General features: G+C 33.7%; 1 protein-coding gene and 1 non-coding gene across 3 annotated transcripts; one reads left to right on the forward strand and one right to left on the reverse strand.

Annotated features, from left to right (window-relative positions):
- Positions 1 to 3,456: 3,456 nt before the first annotated feature.
- TRNAI-AAU (transfer RNA isoleucine (anticodon AAU)) lies at positions 3,457 to 3,530 on the forward strand. Its single transcript has one exon. It is a non-coding gene; the product is annotated as a tRNA-Ile (tRNA).
- A 2,414-nt stretch (positions 3,531 to 5,944) lies between these two features.
- Positions 5,945 to 21,032, reverse strand: l(2)gd1 (lethal (2) giant discs 1). Of its 2 annotated transcripts, none has more exons than XM_068765203.1 (14): positions 20,870 to 21,032; positions 19,956 to 20,166; positions 18,173 to 18,392; positions 17,432 to 17,730; positions 16,054 to 16,275; positions 15,118 to 15,212; positions 13,594 to 13,761; positions 12,736 to 12,937; positions 11,961 to 12,099; positions 11,324 to 11,560; positions 9,667 to 9,844; positions 8,551 to 8,702; positions 6,861 to 6,951; positions 5,945 to 6,321 (listed from the first exon to the last, which is right to left on the reverse strand). In XM_068765203.1, exons 1-14 carry the CDS (start codon positions 20,909 to 20,911, stop codon positions 6,202 to 6,204), a joined length of 2,376 nt encoding a protein of 791 aa, XP_068621304.1. In that variant the 5' UTR covers positions 20,912 to 21,032; the 3' UTR covers positions 5,945 to 6,201. The 2 variants fall into 2 exon arrangements, with proteins under 2 accessions (XP_068621304.1, XP_068621303.1); XM_068765202.1 differs by having other exon boundaries at positions 6,861 to 6,990.
- Positions 21,033 to 21,425: the final 393 nt, after the last annotated feature.

Below are 21,425 nucleotides of genomic sequence, written 5' to 3' on the forward strand. Positions count from 1 at the left end.
AATAATTATATACTTTAATATTTCATCGCAACTAATATTTTAAAGTCATTTATTTGGCAACTATCTCATTTTTTTACGTAACACATGCCGTGTGTTACGGTATTTCAGTGTCAAATTGTAATAATTATTTGTGATATCTTTTTTCGAGAGGTTGAAAATATTTAAAAGGATAAATAAAACGTATAATATTTTTAATATATTTTTACATCAAAATACATTAAATTATGTAATAAGTAACTAAGATGTTTAATTTTTTGTCGAGTAGTAGGATGGAGTTGTCATATAAAGATTTTTCGTTGTGATTTCTCAAAAAAAAAAAAATTATTTGGGTCAATATATTATAAAGCGTGTGTATATACGTTCGCGATTGCACACTACGTAATCAAATGCATTCATGTCAACGACAGCAAAGGGCGTGTCTCGCGCTCACGAGAATTCGCGCCAAAAAATAACCGGTTATAACTGGTTACAATTATGCGAGCAAAACGTTGCCAAGTTCGATCGGGAGGTTTCGTCATGTTTTAGGTTGATTATCGTGATAATCAACACTAAGTAAACTGTACGAAAACCAAATATTTTGTTAGAGGTTTGAAAAAATAATACATTTGTGGCAGCATTTGACGCCATTTAATAGAAAAATAAAGTGGTTTGACATTGGCAGACTGTAAGATGGAATTAAAAACATGAATCTTTACATAATTCTATTACAAGGAATACATAATTTTCAACAAGATTATTAAAGACGAAATTTTTAAGCCCAATATTGATGAAAATACAGATTTTATTTGTTTAGTAAAACTTTGAGTTGTTATTATGAAGGCATAAAACATTCTTAATTTATTAATTAAATAAGGTAATGTAAACATTAAGATGGGTAACCAAATTGTACATAAATGTTCCTAAGCGCAAGACTGAAACATCTCAAAAGATTCCGATGTTTTTTTTAATACCGTAAAGTTATAATTAAAATGATAAAGAAAAAACATTTTAAATTGCTGTCAAATATTTGACGCCGTTTCGATCAAAAACATTGTTTAATATAATAGTAATAAACGTCAAATAAAAAAACGTACGAAATAGAAAATTTATTTATTTTTATTATATAATAACATTATTATTAAAATATTAATTGTATTATTAAAAGATAAATATAATACACAACACAGAAAGCCAACAGGTCAAGCTTTTGAATCTGCGTCACACACAGGTCACGCGAAGCTCGGAGAGTTCCACTGCGCCCGACACGGAACACGTGAACCAAGTCGAGTATGTTTGAATAGGTTGTGCGTAGTTGTGAAGATTTTAAATATATAAATACACGTCGTTTATTTACTTAAAACCTTTAAAAGAACGTAGACACAGTACTTAGATTGCCTTCGTGTAGAGTTTAGTATACACCAATACCTCACTTTGCGTCGTGGTTACGTTCCATAAAAACATGACGCAAATTGAAACGCCGCAAAGTGAATTAAGATTTTCTATAGCAAACCATCGATCAAAGATAGGTTTCAGGATCACGAAAATACTACTAATATAAAAAGAAAATTGAACAAAGTAAACATTTGAAAAACAAAAAAAATATAACTCTGCCAATAAATAAATTGGAATAATATTTACTTTTTTTGTAACCAGAAACAACACGTAAAATTTTATATAAATTTATAATTCTCTTTTAAAAAAAGCACAACACACTACGCAATTGAAACTGAACTCTTCTACGGAATTGAAAATAAAACTGTATTAAAATTGCGTTGATTTTTAATTAGAAAGAGAATTTCCGAGTTTTTATGGCATGGCGCAATTAGAAACAAAAGTGTTGCCATCTTTGAGAAAAAAAAAGAAAATTAAAAAAAATTAAAGATTTGAACCCAAAACAACGCAACCTCGAAAATCTAACGACGCACAGCGAAAATTAGTACTAATTAAGCAGCGACGCAACTTCGAAAAAAACACAAAACGAAGTGACGCAAAGCGAGGTATTGGTGTATAGTCCTGTGGATAAGCAAGTAGTGCAGTCAATGGTCATTAGATATGTTTTGTAGTGAAGAACATGGACTGGTAATCTCAGTGCAAGACGTTCACCCAGATGGTGTTGACCTTGTTAAGATTATCGGAAGACGCTAGATGTAAGACGCAACCGTTTATATTGTAAATCTATTGGGGAGACATATCATATCGTACATTGGGTAGAAAATATACCATAGGGTCAATGACCCATTCGATCCTTGACGTAATAACACTGTAACAGACAGCTGGGTCATCAAGTATCCTATTATAAAGTTTCAAGTGACCCGCTTTAGTTCCGAAAATAAATACGAAAATTTCTATGAACCAAATCTCTTTAATACTAACAATATATTTTACCCATGGTTTAAAAATGTCACAGATCCCTAAGATTTTTTTAACTCCAGTGTAAAAGTTTTGCTAAACTCCATTTATGATTTTTTTAATATCGTTAAAAATTCTTTATATAACACCGTTAGATACACTCAAGCGGTATGATTCATTAGTAACCTTTAAATATATTTTTAATTGAAATAAAACATTAAACCTTAAATTCTCAATTCAAATATTTTATATTTGAATATAGAATTAGACCATTATCAATAATAAACAGCTAATATATACTTCTTAATGTATTTCACTATGGTGTACAATAATGTATAAATAAAAAAAATATTATTTTATGAGTAAAAAAATAACATTCTAGTTTAAATGAATAACATTAATAAGCACAGAAGTATGGATAGTACGTGCAGACCACGTGAATGAAACATATCAATACGTGGATCATGTTTCAATACGTTACATTATTTACAATATTTATAATGACATTTTATAATACTCATGTGATATTAAATGTAGATAGCTCACTAGTAAACAGCGGATATCTTCTTATTCTTTTCAGCAGATAGACTGGGGGATTTTAAATAATTATAATATATTTGAAAATAATATATTACAATCTCGTTTCAGTACCAACCGTTATATTGTATGTACAACTTTCGCAGTTGAGATTCTTTTTATTCTTCTTTACTGCTGATATACGCCACCTGCATGGCATTGGCCTTCCCTAATAATCGCATTCAGGACCTGAACTATGTGGTCGTTCCACCTAGTGGGGCCCACTCACGCCGCGTTTACCAGCTCGTGATCATCACTCGAAGACCTTTCGATCCAAACGACAATCAGTTAGACGGATGATAAGCCCCTTCGCTGCCACTACCACAGTAAAAAATAAAATATAATTATAAAGAAGACTACTCTTTCAGTAAAAGATTAATAAAAATTGTAACAAACAATATAAGACGAGAATATTTGGCTTCATACATGTCTGTGGTTGTCAGATGTTATTCTCTATGACGTAATGTATGAAACAAAAATAATCATCGCTTCTATATATATTATCAATATGTAAAAGCCAACTGATAGAAAATTTCTTCACGCGTTTCAACTGGCCCATTAGCTCAGTTGGTTAGAGCGTCGTGCTAATAACGCGAAGGTCGCGGGTTCGATCCCCTCATGGGCCACGAAACTTTTTTTAACCTTTTCTTCATGCATTATTCATTTCTTCACTAAATTGTAACATTTAATTAAAAACATTTACTATTTTTTTTAGTTAACTCGTTGATGTTAATATTTATTAATTTTAATTTTGATAAACATTGAAATAAAAAAATTAAATCACAAAATTTTTATCATATTTATTTAGCAATTTGATAAAAAATATTTTTAATGCTACAAGGACAATGTGCAATATTTATCGCCGGGTATTGTACCTCGTGAAATAAAATCATATATCCGCGTACTAGTCGTGATTAAGTAATATCACAGATAAAATTAACACATGCTTTATGCGGCGAATTTCTAGTTCGCCGCTGACATGTGTGACAGTTTAATTTGTCAATATTTACCCGCCAATTGAACAGGTGCTGTCAAACTACAGTCCTTGATCACGAGATCACGATCGTCGACCGGTTATATCCGGATTACGGATACTAAACGACGATCCAGTTTGAATAATTGCACGCAACGTTTACGTGACTTAGATATCGTCCTTTAATTATATATTCAAGGTCAAGATCGACATAACCTCTTATGATAATGAGAAAATACTAAATGAAAGAAACTAAAAATAAAATTGTAGAAATGTATATATAAATAATCTAAGTAAAAATGTAAGACATTATCATAGAGATAAATGAAAAATGTAACAGAGATTTGCTCTGTTACATTTTTCATTTATCTCTAGTTGAAGAACGAAAAAAGACAAAAGAAACTGTAAAATGAAAACAGAACTGAAAAAAATTATTGCCTCAAATAAAACCTTGTTCCCAACAAAATAGAGGATGGAATGTAAGGTCCCCAATAACGGGAGCCATTTCAAAAATCTCTTATGATTCATTTAAGCAATTACAGATTATACAGGTTGATTGATAAATGGTGTAAAATGCCGTCAATTAATGTATTGTATTGTATTTTTTACTATATAACATATCATGTATAACTTTATGATAATATATTAAGTATTCCAAATTCGAATTATAAAATTTTATAATTAAATATTCTTTACTATCTATGCATACTTTTTAGTGCCAGTTTTTTGGCTTGTCGCATTCCTATAGAAAATAGATTAATTTACAATACCCGACGTTAAATATTACACATCGACCTTTGGAAAGAGACAATTGGCTAATTTTGGCTTCGTAGAGCGTTATCTCTGTCGCACGAAATACAACGACTGACAAAACGTCACATAGGTAGTGTGGGACAGAGATAATGCTCTAAGAAGGCGAAGTTAGCCGATTGTTTCTTTCCAAAAGTCGATCTGAATATTTATCGCTGGGTAATGTAACATATTTCAGAGTGATCACTACACAGGGTGGTAGGAAGTACGTGTAAAGGCTTTAATGCTTTTTACTGTCGTGTGAGCTGGACAGATGACAGACAAAAAAAAACATTTTTAAAAATAACATTCATTTTATTATACATTAACTGGTATAACATATCTACAATAAATACATACGCAAATAAATGTATTAAAACATTTACACATTCTATTTTCGAATATCGATTAAAAGCCGAGCACAGGTTCAAAAGTTACAATAATTTCAATTTTTTTTTCAAATTCTGCGCAATAAATTAAAAATACTTAACCAAGAAAAAAATTAATTTGTTTATACATATTCTTACATTAAGAGGGTTTTCTATATTTATTTGCATCTGAATATTATTTATATGATTATCCATCTTTATGTAGATGTGTCATTTAGATAAAAAAATATCTTATTAATTTCTTTCTTTACATTTTTTTGGATCGGACATACTTTTGATTGTAACAATCATAGGAATAAAGAGAGTGAATTTTGGAATATTTATTATGGATGGCAACACTTTCAATCATTTTAACATTACATATTGATTTTAAACAGATAAATAGAAACAAGAATAGCGGTTACTTTAACTTATTTATCCGGAATTAAATTCTGATATTCCGGAATTCGGAAAGGCATGTCCATATTATAAATACGTTTGACATTTTTTACCCCCAATTCACTCCATTTATTCCAATGATCAATGAAATTATTATATACACTAATTAAGCAAAAAAATTGATTATTTTTACAAATATATCACATATTTAATTACATATATTTGAGATTTTCTCTTTATATATTTTAGTATGCATTATAATATATATTTTGGAATTATTATATGATTAATTTATGATATTATTAACAATGTAAATAAAAAAAAACATATATTCACTAGTCATATTGTAAATGATTCAAAAACATTACCATACCAAAAATATTATATAGATAACCGTTATATTAAGCAATTGATATCTTTTGTATGTGTTCGTTTAAGTTTCTTTGGATAAAAAGCAAAAATGTACACCTTCCATCAGGTAGACATAGTTCAGGTTTCTCTGCCTTTAAAAAAAAAAACTATTGTCTTTGGTCATGCTGACCTGTTGTATGAATGATATTGTTTAATATGATGGTTTTACAATAAAACGGCATCACATTAAGAAGCCATTTTTATAAGTGTCCATTGTTTATATGTATTCATATGGGAGGACATATATGTCATAAATGGACATATATGTCATGCCGTCTGGGAGGACATATAGCTTAAATTAAAATGTACAATAAGAAGCCATGATATTCTGAAGTATCCTTCGCAGGTTACCCAGGTCTAACTGTCAATGACGAGCCAACGATGGGTCGTACGTTCCACTTGCTGCTGCTGCAAAGGAGTTCGGACTCTAAGTTTTACTTCCAAAGAACCTCCTGCTGGTCGTCGACCGTCCATCAACTACAAAAATACAAATACCCACATTTGTAAGAATATTTTAGTACATATATAAATCATACTTGTACTACGATTTTTCTGTCATATTAAACTAACAATAAGGCTTTTAATGTAACAACATATTTATAAAAATTAAGTTCAAACTTAGAAAAAATTCAGACAAGTATTCGGTTGGCGAAAATAATTATCACATTAAGTTTCTTTTGGTGCTAAATAATTATACTGTTAACTATTAATTCCAGTTTAACCGTAGTAATTACAGTTGTGTAATGTAAACCGGAGCATCTTTCATAAATACAATATAACATTAGTAATTTTATACAATCTCCAAAAGCACATCACTGCTAAAGAAAAACACCTCTTTGTAATGCCTATTGCATTTGTCTCAATATATATTTTTTAATAATAATGACATTGTTTTTTCTTACTTGACTTACTCGTATTTAGAGACAGCAGGGCGCATGGCTCCAATCTCTGGTAAAGTGGTGAAGCTCTAGGGCTCCTTACAAGTTTCACCGGAATGTATTTCATTATATACTCACGGGGAAGGCCTCGTGCAGAGTGATCTGCGTCTCGAGCGGCGCCAGCTTAACCGCGACGGTGGCCAGCAGCGAGTCCCGGCTGAACCAGCCGCTGCAACACACCGGTCCGTCACAGCATCCCCGCCCTCTACTACAACGCTACGTGCTAGACCCATACTCATGCGCACGACCCGCGATCGTGAACAGGAACCATAGTGGTGGGGGTAAGGGAGAAGATGACGCTAAAGAGGGGATCGCACAGTTTGCATATTAGAGAGACGGTGTCGACAGAGACGAGAAGCAAGCAGGCGGAGAACAGAAGTGGCTTAGATGTAACAATGAGGAATGCTGGCGAAAAAGACTAAAGGAATGAGTCGGTTAAGGGAAGGTAGATCCTAAAGAAGACAATTTATGATGGGAAAGAAGATGTGGAAATAGGAAAGTTGACGAAGGAGATGGAACTATTAAGAAGTAAGCCAAGATGGATATAGAAGGTCAATTGGTTTCGATTTCAAATCATGATGGACTAAATGTATAAACAAACTAACAATGTGATGGGAAGAAGTCGGCAGTAGGCAAGAGAAGATAGAATAGTGGAAGAGGGAAAGGAGCTAAAGATAGAGAAGTGATAAGGTAAATGATTGGAGAAATGTGCAAATTTGGCGGAAAAGAAGGAAAAAGAATGGACCTAAAGAGGGTTTAGCATGAAAAGGAAATCTTGTATCATATTACAAATATACAATAACTCCATGTACAGGTATGATGAAATAGTTACATGCAACATGCTACGTCCTTTGATAGCAGACACAAAAATGTTGGTGAGCAATGACTGTGATACTGTTACTATTGTGAATTATGTAAGTGATAGTGTGGTACCCAAATTTGCAGTAGCATTGAAAGTCAAAAATCTAAGAGAAAGCTTCATATAGCATATATCATTTATATATAAATTTCTTAATGCATACAAAAACTATTAAACGTAACGACTATAGCAAATAAAACCAATAAAAAAGGTTATTACACAGACACAGTACACGGAAAACCCAAAATATTACATAAGCAACTCAATAAAAACGACAATAAATATTAGCTAGCACAATTTAAATATTACGTAATTTATATAATGTGTAGGAAACTTTCTCTTTTTAACACGAGGAACCTTCTTCCTGCTTTCTTAATGTTATAACGTCTTCTTCGCTTCCTGCTTTTTATATAATACATCTTTGCCCACTTGTTGCCTTTCTGTGTTATTCCCTTTCCCGCAATATATGCCTTATTTAATGACACCCTGTTCTTCCGAAAAGGCAGAGACTTTTAATGTAATACTTCATTCCACACTTTCTACCTTCTTTATATGATTCTTTCTTCCCCACGCCCTGTCTTTTTTATGTAATAACCTTTTCCTCACTTTCTGCCTTGTTATCTGATACCCTCTGCCTGTCAGCCTTCTTACTGTATATCTCATTCCCTTCTACGTGCTTTTTATGTTATACCCACTTCACCAGTTCCTGCCTTCTTTATATGATACCACCTTCCCTAGTATTTGCCTTCTGTTATATATCCTCTTCCCCACTCTTTATCTTTTTATATAATGCTCATTTCCTGTTTGCAGCCTTTATCCGACACCCCCTTCAACTTCAACATCTTATTAAATTAATATGGATTTTCCTACTTATTTTCCCCTTTTTATCTCATGTGCCGAAATACTTACCCCTTGGAGTAGACTTCAAGTTTGATCGCGTGGCGTTTGAACACCCGGAGGCAGTGCCTGGCGCCGCGTTGTATGGGCAGGAGGAATACCGCGTCGTACTGCGGGCTGTTCGTGTCGTGCACTGTCGCTGTTCGGTCTGATACAGGCGCCTCCTGGAAGTGACATTGCTGATGATGAGTTTGTTCACCATACCATCATCACCGTGTTTAATAAGTCCATTCAAATAAACATTATCTTGTATTTTAACTAGAGAATTTTTTTTTATAATGAGAATAATTTTTTTTGCTGTTTTATCGCGAATTAATCAAATGAAAGCTTGTTATATTTTGCAATTTAAAGTCTAAATTGTTTTGTAATAAAATTAAGATGATCATTAAACAAAAATTTGTAAAAAAATCCTATTATAGTGTACAGTTTAGTTAACAGATTTAATTGTGTTAAGGATGACCAAAGAAACCGTCTAGTTTGGAACCCTCGTACTTTTATGTTAAAGGTTGCTGTTGTATGTAATATTGTGGAGTTCAATCTGATTCTGGTTTCTAGCTTTCTTTTCTTAAATCGTCAGTTTAAATAATACCATGTGAATAAAGATCGTCTCAACCTTATCTTAGTAGACTGGATTGGCTAAAAGTATTAAATCAGCCTTTACAAAATTTATAAAAAGGGTAAATGAATAATATGATTGAATAAATTAATTGATTCTGCCACTGTTCAATAACTGGATGTATCCTTCTATGTGTTATCTCTATGTACAACGCTTTAATGGCGTCTAAAAAAGAAAAACACGTTCTAAAACGACACGACCAAAATTGCCACTGTTATTTTAGCTATTTTTTTTATTTTTTTATAAAAACTGTTAAAATACCTTCATTTTCCACAGAGTAAATTAAAACAAGTCTCTATCAAACATTCGATTATAATCAAAACCTAAAAAAGGCGTCAAAGCTACTAATATTCTAGAATAAACAGGAAATTTATTTTTAATAATATCAATTTGGACGTAAATTAATATTCAAAGTGTCCACATTGAAGTATTTTTTGTTATTATTTATAGTTATCGATAGATTTATAACTTTAGGGAGGTAGTATTTTTGAATAAATGTTGTCTTGTCTCACCTGTGGGTAAGGGAACTCAAATTTCACATATGTATCGACTTCCCTCGGGTTCGGCACGTTGTAGGCGATGCCGCGAACGATTGTCAACTCTAAGTCGTTCTCGTTAAGGTCCGTATTGCATTGAACCATGGAGAACTCTCTACTTTCGTAGTGGAACTTCGGCGGATTTTGGCCTAAGCTGAAAGTATATTTTAGGTGTGTAAATTTTACAGTATATCAACAGATTTAATATTTGTGTTTACTACTCTCACCGGAGTGATTCGACTCGTCATAACGCGAGTCAATTGGACCCTGAATAGCATCTGTTAACATCAGACGGCGTCAAAGGCACTTTGTAATGTGATCTCTATATATGTTACAGCGAAAATTACTTAGGGAATATTTACCATATATCATGTGCATGTAGTAAAAAGAGGTTATTTTAACATTACAAACAGACACTGCAATTTTATTTTTTGCATAGATATGTCGTTATTGAATGAACCTCTAATAATCATAACTACATCGTTTAACCCTTTCACGACCACGGGGACGCCGGTGTCCCAAGCAAAAATCATGGATTATTTAAATATTTACGTAACCATTGTAAATTATTTTTTTGTTTTAATATTTCGGAAAGTACCTTTTTATTATTATTTACTGGCAATATAGGATAACTAACACCGTTTATTGTTTATCGTCATCAGAACGTTAGAGTTCTTTTAGCGCGAATGATCTGCTGTTTGGAATAAATAATTGATATTATAAAAGCGCTTCTCAAGTTTTTACAGTGTCAAATTATCATTACCTGGTAAGTAAATTGTTATTCTAAATATTCAGTAGTAATGTATTTATGTTGTATTCTGTTATAAATCGTTATAAAGATTATGGGACACGGATGTCCCTGTCGGCGTAAAGGGATACTTTTTACGGGATTTCTTAACTTTTGGCCTGGTGATATACCAAAATGCTATCATTTTCTTATTCATATTTTTCTCAGAATATGTTTCGTAAGGGACGTGGAGTTTTTGAACTTCGAAAAAATAAAATTCTTCAAATTTTTGTAGGTGACAATAGCGATGAGGAAGATGACTTAGTGCTTGATGACGAAGACCAAAGACTTCTAGTACAGGATGATGACCAAGGGGTATTTGATGTCGAGGTTGAAGAAACAACGACTCTTTAACGGCAAGAATCACCTGACCCTTCAACGTCTCAAAAAATCAATCCATCTAATCATCAACCAATCATCTAACAACAGGAATTGTTTCGCCGAGTACCACAAATAACTTGCCCTATTATATTTATATTATTCATAAACAAGTAAAAAAAGTACACTAAGTAACAAATGTACATTATTTACAACAAAACAGACTTACCAACAAGTAAACCAAAATTTAGATGTTTAAGTAACAAGTAACCCTTAGCGACCATAGGGACATATTTGTCCCATAAATTTCCAAAAAATGTAAAACTTTTTTGAATTTTTAGTATAAATTATGTTTTTAGGATGCCTATTAATTCATTACATTTAGCTAAATTGATTAAATAAGGTACCGTAACCTTATGGTCCTGAAAGGGTTAACAGTATGCTTCATCTGGTCACTGTGAAATAGTCTTTCCAATTAAAATTAAGATGCTCTAATCTACCCAGTACACGAGTAATAAGAATATTTACCTCTTTGCGACAACGACCACATCCAGGTCTTGTTTAACAGCGGTCGCTAAGTTCTCGAAGCGGTTCATGTCAGCCACGTGGCCCATGGCCCGGCAGCGCTCGCGGTTGGTGAGGCAAAATTTCAGCTGCACTGTCAGCTGATTCTGCAGACGATCCATCACGTCGCCCTCCAGCGAGGTATCGGCGTCCGGAAGCTCGTCTGCCGGTTCACAGTCCTCCTTCGAGACTATATCGAAACTGAAAATTTGAAGGTAGTTTTCAATATTAATACCATCTGTAACACTAAATGCGCACTCACGAGTGATTGCCTAAAACAAGAAACCTATTATAACTACGAATGAATAAAAATAATAGAAAATTATAATGACGAAAATTGTTGCTAAGCAGCAAATCGGAATTAATTTTATTTTCATTTTCATTAGGACACAAGGAATGTTTAAAAAAATCATGAAAAAGTATCGTGTAAATGCTGTTTTTTGGTTAATTACAATGAAAATATAATCACATTATCACTAAAACCTTAGAGCATATGTTTATTTTTAAAACATTAAATCAATAAAAAAAGTGTTCACTTCGTTTAATCAATTTATTTTTTCTACTCGACCGCGATATCTAGTCAGTAAACATATGAACTTACGTTTGCTCAATCCTCTTCTTGTCTCCGGGAGGGAGAGGGAGTGACTTGAGATCGACAGCGAGCCCACCACGTGCGGCCTCTATCACCGAATCAAAACCTTTGGCTGCCCGAAGGTACTCTTTGGCCTGCTCAATGTTACCTGTGGGATTTTATATACTTCTGATATATTTGAAAATAATATATTACTCTCTCTTTTCACCTCCAACCACCATGTGATATATGCAGCGTAAGCAGTCAAGTTTTTTTTCTTCTTCATCATCACCACCGAGGTGACATGTCTTACGCTGCCAGCTTTCAGCGACTTCCCGCGACTTTATCTATATCGCCGGTCCACTTAGTGGAGGCCTACCTACATCCATGCCTGGTGGTAGCCACGGCTCATGGTCACCTCTCAACAATCTTTCGGCCCCAACGCCCGTCGGTTACATGAGCAATAGACCACGCCCACTTTAGACGTGCAATTCTTGAAGCTACATTAGCAACCTTGGTTTTTCTGCGGCTCTCTTCATTTCTTATTTAATCTCACAGGGTAACTCCTATGATGTTCTATATAGAATGCTGAGAAGCTTCATCTCTATAGGGATAGATTCTGGAGTGAAGACCACGTACTGGCAAATCGCAGCGTAGGACGTCAACCCAAAGTGGATCCTTAACCTCGTCAGAAGCTACCGAATAAAGGCCTCATCAAGCATGCTATAAAAAATCCACAGTGAAGGCAGCATCCAGCAGAAGATGTCATGTAGCTAAAATAAGAGATAGGGGAAGATAGCTTTACCATTTCTCTTGGCGTTAAGAGCTGCATCCTTAAACTCCTTTTGTCTATGAAGCAGTAGCGCCAATTGGCGCTGGTGGCGAGAAGGCGCAACGGCAGCTGGTGAAGGTGCCGCAGGGGCTGCACGGGGAGGTGGCTGAGCTCCAGTTGCAGGGGACGAAGGCGACGGCGCTGGTCTAGCCGGTGTGCCTTGAGGAGAGCTGCCCTGGAATGTTGAAAGCAAATTTATTACTTTCTCTCTTATAAACTTAATTTTCGAATTTTGTCATGTTGCAAGCGGCAGTGGGTAAATATCGTGCTGAATAGGTCGCCGTTGGGGTCTTAAACTTCAGGAATGGAGACCACGGACCAGTAAGCGTAATATAGGAGGTCCACCAAGGTAGACAGGCTACCATGACGCTGGAAGCAGGCCTATGTTTATCAGTAGACATTGAAGTAGCTACATAACGTCATCGTCAGCCACGCATCGAACACAGGAATATCCCACTAGAGCTATCTAATATTTACGTCGTGCGAAAGAGAGCGCTCTACATTACTCCTCGCTTTGTGATTGGCTGATGGTTTTTATTGGTTGAATATTGTTTTAATCTGTATTTTTTTTACCTTTGAGACCTACCGGCTTTAGGAAGAATCCCAAAACGTCTTATGGCAGAAATGTTGATGATATATCTTTTCCAATTGTAACACCGTGGCATATCATTTCCTTTACTTATGAATTTACAACTTTCATTTATATAAATTGACATTTAAAATTCATTATGGATTTGATATTTTTATGAATTAATTACATATTTTATCTTTAAGTATAAAAAATTTAATGTATTACTATTTTTTTTACAAAAATGTTATGAAAATAGTTACGTGTTCAGTGGGCAGAGGCGCATATCCGCTGGGCGTGGGCAGCTCGTCAACTGGGATAGGTCGGCCGGCCGCGTGCAATTTTATGGCGTCCTGATACTGTTTCACTATACGCCCCATGCGTCGAGCCTTCGACGAGTTTCCTTGCTCTTTCGCTTTCGCCTCTTGTTCCTATATAAACATAAATTAGAAAATATCACCAATTATTTGCATAAATTAACTTGTATACAGGGTGATTGGTTACTGGTGTAAAAAGTTTTGACTTGATTTTTCTTGGATCTTGATTGGACTTGATTTGACTCTCATTGACCGTGAACTTTTCAAATATATTTTAATTTGGACTGTTCTATGTTTTGTAAGGTGTTATAGTTGTGTTGAAGAAGCAGGAATAACTTACACTTAAACACACTTTCTGTCAGGTAGAGCCTAAAGGAAACAAAATAATCAAGCGAAATCATTTCCTTTTTCATCATCTTGTCATTTTAATATTTGTTTATGATTAATATGCAATTTTTTAATTTATTTTTAAAATGTGCTTTGAATTAAATATGATATTCCCATAATGTTTTTTCGGTATTTTATTAAATATATGATTCCGTTTATCAGAAATTAATAAGATATTTTTTGCAATTGTTATTTTGGTTCACGGTGCTTCGAAAATACACTATGGACGTTCCTCCCTTATTTTAATTTACTATAATTATTGTAAACATACAAAATATTATCATAAATATAATGTGAAGCCACAGTGAATATTGACTTTTTCAAACCATATCCTCAAAAAGATGCCGCAACCCAAGCCGTAAATTACTAGGAAGGATTTCAGAAATTTTCAAAATTAGAATTTCTAAATATTAATGTCAATTGTCGTTTCTATCTGGACCAGATCTCTCGTACCAGTGCATACCAGGAGTCACAACAGTAAATAATGGACGTGCCATGAGGAGTGACGACAAGCAAAAGAGACATGGTCTACCATAAGCTGCCGGCTTTTTAACACCCTACTTAAACTTTCCCAACCACGACTGAGCGTGGTGGCCGAGGTCCTAACTGGTGAAGGTCTTCTTTATCATCTGTTTACTTTAAGTGTTACAGACAGTCCTTTGTGCAGAGTCTGCCTGGAAGGTGACGACACTGTTGCCTACGTACTATTTCGGTTTCCGACAGGTCTCCTCGAGATCCCTGGCGACATCAAGGATCTGCTGGGATTTCTCGAGGGGTTGGGTAGTTTTGGATAAGGTTAATCCCGACGCAAAATACCAGCACCGTATAGATACGGAAACTAGCCTGCAGAGACAAAACAAAACGTTTCTATATGTCCCTACAGACTTTGTACCAGGTGCATTGGAAGAGCAAAATGACATTTTTATGGGTGATCGCTTTCCACAAAACCTTCATTACTATATTCACTGCTGTGAATGATATATTTATAAGCAGGGAGTCACATCTTTGACAAAAACAATTACTTAAAGACTTTCTTCTATTTTTAAATAACTGCAAATACTGTGAATAAATATGTGTTGTTACCTGAAAAGCGGCGAGTCGCTGTTTTAATGCTTCAGCGACAGTGGACGCTGTTATCAACCCGGCAGGCTCGGGAATCGGGTCAGCAGGGGGGGCTTCTGTAATGTGGTACGTGGTTTGAAATACATTAAATGATTTTGAGTACTTATACATTGAGATTAAAATGTGGACACGGAACATACCAATAATTTCTACCATCTTTCCTACCAAGTTTAACAGAAGTTTCCAAAATTTTACTTATTATACTCTGATATTTTGAAATCTAGAGGATATTTATATTAACATATATGTATAACACACACATAAACATACACGGAAATCATTCCAATCGAAACAACTAAGAAATATTTATGTGTATTTATTACTGTTTTAAATTTTTGTCTGTCTGTCTATTTGTTCCGGCTAAGCTCTGAAATGGCTGGGCCTATTTAGATAACACTTATAATGGCAGGTAGCTGATGTAATAAGGAGTAACTTAGGTTACTTTTATGACTGAAAAATTCTTTAAAAATATTTTTTTTGTTAAATTCCACGCGGACAAAATCGTGGGCACAGCATTTTTATCTCAAAAAAGTATTCTGGCCATAGTGGCCAATAGCATGGAGCATTTTCTTGAACATTAATAATAAATATAACCTAATAAGTTGTAATGTTTTTTTTTAAATTTAGATGACATTAGGTCAGATGCTACCCTGAGCCGTATGCTCCCTAACATTGTTCTTAGTTTGTCCTTCCATCGTCTGTGTTTTCGACCACAACTGGGGGCATAGATCCTACCTAGGCTATTAGAAGGTCACCATTATGCTTCATTTTTCATCTACGCTTTGGAGCATATGATCAGTCCATCTTCATTTTTGTCGATTAATTGGTGTCAGGATATAGATCAGCTTTATGTCATGAACATTACATAATATTATAGTTTCATTATTATTAACATACCTGCAGAGTTTTGTACCTCGTCTTCCCCCTTTTGTTGGGATTTAAAAGCGGCGGCGATGCCCTCCGGGGTGGGCAGCTCGCTAAGGTCCATCTCCTGACCGGCTTTGTATGCGTCCACTACCAGGTCAAACTGCTTCACCACCTTCAGGTACTCTAGGGCTAAAGGCTTGTCACCAGACTGCTTGCATGACAGAGCCGCTGCTTTGAGCTCTTCCTTTCGTCCTAGTAACATAAATAGTTGCAGCAGGTACAGTATGATTTACCACATTAACAAATTTATAGCAAATTAGCCCGATCTCTTAACAGATGGACGCTGTGCTATTAAGGTTCTGGAGTGGAGACCATGGCCTGGCAAACGCATTCACCGACATGTTGGATGGACGATTTAAGGTCTTAAGAAGACACTGAATGCATGCCACTTTTTACCGGATCAGTCCTGTCATGTCTTTGTTGGCTGGTATCCAAAACCAAGCGGCACTGCGCTCATTTAGCTTCGGGATATACTCAAGCGAAGCCAACTCTTCAAGAAATCCTACCAGACCCGACCAGTGGAAAGGGGCTTATTGGAATTCTCTGCGGGAGACATATGTCCAGCAAAGGATGTTATGATGAAATGGTAATTATGATAGCAATCTAGGCTTGATACACTGTGAAGGAATTCTAAACAAAGAAAGAAGATAATGTTTAGAACTAGATTTTAATTTTAAATATTAATATAATAATCATAATAAAATGCAAACAATATTTAGACAGATACAAAGTCTACAATTTCCAAAAGCTAAAGTTTAGACAAAATTCCTCCCAATGCAAAATGACTACGAATAAATTCATAGTAAATTTAAAAAGGGAGGAGCTTGAGATATAAGCGCATAGCTAAAACTCTTTATAATATACATAAGGATTTAGATCTGTAAATAGTGAACATTAGTTTAATTTCAAAATGGGCTTCCAAGCAGAATATAAGGAATCATTTATAATTAGGCTAAACAGGGTGTGTGTGGTGGATGAACGCCAATGTATAGCTAGCTACCATACCCAGCCAAGACAAGATGATGACACCCTTCTACAAATCCAACAGATTTATTGCTTATAGGACAAGAACTTTTTCTATTAAACTTTTGAGAAATGGCAATGTCTATAATTTTATAATTATACTATATATACTAACAGTTTATAATTATATATTAGTCATCTTTCCAGCGGTAGGATGTTCACAGCTGGACATTAGCTTGGCCCATAGATTTCCCTTACGATAGATTTAAAGCAATGTGCATCCTAAGACTAAGGTCTGCCTTATCAAAGGCATCTGTCCACTTTGTGAGATAATATAGTATCCACTCCAGAAGGTTAAGGCCTCAATCAGATATTTAAAACTTACTCAAAATAGCTTGCAGTCCTTGTTGTCTCTCTGCACTGAGACCTTGGGATTCCACTCTAGGGGGTGGCGGTGGAGGCTCATCCGGTTCCGGCGCTATAGGAGGATCCGCTACCACGGTCTCTGGTTCAGGCACTGGTGGTGAAATTGGCGGAGCGCTTGGAACTGGCTCCGGTGCTGCTGGCTGCTGCACAGCTGGTTTGCCTACGCTCACTGGTGGCGGTATGTCCTCGTCTTTAATCGGCTTTCCCGCTTTAGCTTGCTTAAGTAAGTCGTTTAACGTTTTCAAACCACGGCCGAATCTGCAAATGTTAGAAATAGTACAAGGGTTTGATGAAGGGTTTGAACTAATTAGTAACTTAAGGAAATTCACCTGAAGGTAAGTCATAAAGTTTGTTTATAACAGGAGGGTGTTATATAGAAACGTTTAAGTCACCAACTTATACAACACATTATATGTTTTGACTTTAAAATATGATAATACAAGTTAATAACCCAATTATACTTACTATGTTGCACTTAAAGGCAATTATAGTACCTGGTATTTTATTTGGTTCGTCGGAAATATTATCTATTAATATACTCAATTGTTTTTAATTACTTTATACATGCGCATGCATGCATGCATTTATGAGACCAAATCCAGAAGTTTACTACTCTGACTAATGTGCCAAATTAAATGCCGGTGGTAAGGTCTTAAGAGAAACCCATATCCATTACGATGTTAGCAACAAGATACATTACCTCCTTGCTCTGCTACTCTCTCCGCTTTCCTTCGCGTTTTTCTCCGCAACGCTGTAGTTTGAAATTCTATCCTGTAAAAGACTGATGATGCTGCTATCCGTACTGCCGGGTGGAGGTGGCGCGGGCCGAGTGGTTCGTGGGGGAGGTGGAGGTGCTTCATCATCCTCTATAGCCAGTTCTTTGAGTTCACTGAGAAGATCGGGATCATCATCATCATCACCTGTTGAATAACAATTTAAACATGGTACAAATCTCTATATCTGATTTTTAACAAATATAACTTTCTAATATTTTATTACCCCTTATACTATATAAAATAAAATAATGTTTTTGTATTATTACAATCTACAGGTTGTTTTTTTAGGAGTGTGTAGTTTTACATTTGCTCTCAATTAATCTAAGGTGCATCCTATCCAAAAATAAATGGTTTCAGAAATAAAAATGTACTGATAGTATAATAAAAAAATAGTTTTATATTTCAGATAACAATATGTTGAGATAAATTATTGTTTACTATCCATTCTGCCATAAGTCATTGGCAAAAATCCAAAAAAAAATCAACAAACTTCAGAGTGATCAATTTAAAGAGGTCATGTGAAATAAATGTAAAAGTTTTAAAAGGGGCTAAAAAAGCTAAAGCTTTTATAACAATTTCCAACCACTCTTCACATAACTCTTACTTAGTTTACCTGTATAGTTGTAAATTCAAATTTGATTTGTTCAACTTTAATTAAATTTAAATTAATTGATTTATTATTATAATATAATCAGTATCTTACCCCCCTCCAATTAAATAACTCCACAGACCTACTAACTAATTAATAATTAGTTTTTTTTTACTTATAAAATAAATAGCTACTAATTCATAAATACTATTTATGACGGACAGTTTTTTTTCCCGTTAACTATGGAACATACCTGTATTGTAAATCTAGAATAGTTTTCAACATTTATACATGACTTAGTTATACATGTGAAAGCTTAAATAGGTTGAATTTAATGTGTTATTTCCTGTTAAGTAATGAACGGTACATGATATCAAAAAACCGATAGTTTCAGAAATAATAAATAGTTTAATGGTAATATAGTGAGAAAAAGTATTTTCAAAAATTAGGTTATTATTGGATCTAATTATTGCAAATGTTTTAGACTATAAAAGTGAGACTATATAAGTGATTAGTAATTGCTGATAAATTAGCTATATATTCACCCTTTAAACACTTTTTTCAAAGGAATCTAAGAAAGCTTTTACGCCTTTAACCAATATCACCCTGTGTAATATATAATATAGAACTAGTAATAATTATATTTATAAATTGATTATATAAATTACCAAAAGGACTCAGTTACTGCATTTAAAACCTCTTAAAAAACTTGGTGACAAATAGTGAAGGATGACATATTGGATAGTGAGGAGGGTCTTAAGCAAGACAAAGGAAATGGAACAAATCTGCTATTAGTTTGATACTGATTGCAAATAAACATGGAAAAAATATTATATTATTTTAATATACAAGAAATAGATTGAAAATAATTTAGTCTATTTTTAAGAAGAACAAAATTTGTTAACCCAATAAAAGGTACATATCACAAATTTGAATGTCTTGTTAGCTGTTCTTACTTTGAAATAATGCAATTGGTAACAATTTCTCATAATATGGAAGGGTTTGTACAATTTTATATTATACAACATTTCAAGCAACAAAGTGAAGTTTTTCCCTTTTCCTCTGTGTATAGTATAATTATGTAATAGAATAAATAAAATAATAAAAGTGCTCTATACCTGATCCCTCATCATCAGATGGAATATCTTTCAAGCTTTCAGCAATCATAGCATCAAGGTTAGCTGCAGGCAGTGGTGCAGGTTTCCTGGGTCTTTGCCTTCCACCTCCACCACTTATAGCTGCTAGTTCTGCCTCCAAATCTATGTCATCATCAGACAAATCAAGAGGTTCTTCTCCATCATCAAAATCTGGGATATCAAACAATCCAAACTAAAACAAAAAGAAATTATCATTGCATACACGGTTTATTTCAACTTTATGCTTATAGTTATAAATATAACTCCGTATTAAATACTTATAAGAAATTTTTTAAAACAATATCATATATGAAATCATGAGAATCTTCTATCTAAAATAATATATATATTTTACATGAGAAACATAAAATGTAATGAAATTAAAATGCAACAGTAGAAATTTTGAAACAAATAGTCTCCTAATAAGATTCCAACTACTTATAAAGTATTTAAAGCAATTATAATAAAATTCCACAAAATATCTTAGCGCTCATTTTTCTTAGTTTTTAATTTAAAATGGAAACTACGTTATAAGACATTTTTATTTTAGCATTCAATAGTTTTCAATTGATTGAAAAAATGTGTTGAACTTGGGTTACTGACATATTTAGAATTCTAACAGAATTTCATTTGCAAAACATTTTAAAAGTTTATCTACGGCTATGTGAAATATGTTTAATAACAACTTTATAAATATCTTTCATACTCTCGGCCAATTACCACAATGTATTCCCTGCCATCTTTGTTTATCTACTTATTATCAGCTGATGGTACCATTGTACGCAAAAATAGGTTTCTGTAACTAAATTAGTATAAATAATTGCTTATCCAATCGTATACAATAAATTTTATTTCTATAAATTAGCATTTTAAAATAATAACAAACAATGACTCACTTGAGACAAGTTTTTTTTCGCATTATTTGGTCTTCGTGCCATTCTTATAAATAGGGGAAGGGAATATTAATTTGTAACTAATAATTTTATTTATATAATGAGTTTGACTTGAATAGTCTTTTTACAAGATTTTTTTACTTAATCTTTTGTCTTGGATATTACAATTATGACAGTTAGATGCATATGACGGATCACAAACATACTTAAAATAATAAAGTTGCTATTGTATAAAATAAGTTATTTTTTGATATTCACAATATTTAAAGAAGTGCTTCTTTATATTTAATTAAGTTAATTTATTGTAAATGAATAATTATTTTACATTTAAAACACTTTTATGTTTAACGGAATTATTTTATTTCAAATTCACTCAGATTCCTAAATAAACTGTTAGTAAAGATAACGCAATTCTAAAACAAGAATCGCGTCGATACGAATTCTACTATTCAGGTATACTTCAAAATTATTTAAATAAAATTAATCAATTGCTGTTCACATTTCCAACTTCTGGTTAATGCAATCTATGTACTAAAAATGTTTGTTTTAAGTTAGGATA

Source organism: Battus philenor, unplaced genomic scaffold (assembly GCF_028537555.1).
Source record: "Battus philenor isolate CCGP_79_NKW_IND1 unplaced genomic scaffold, ilBatPhil1.0.hap1 SCAF_2, whole genome shotgun sequence".
In the NCBI taxonomy this organism is placed as follows: Eukaryota; Metazoa; Arthropoda; class Insecta; order Lepidoptera; family Papilionidae; genus Battus; species Battus philenor.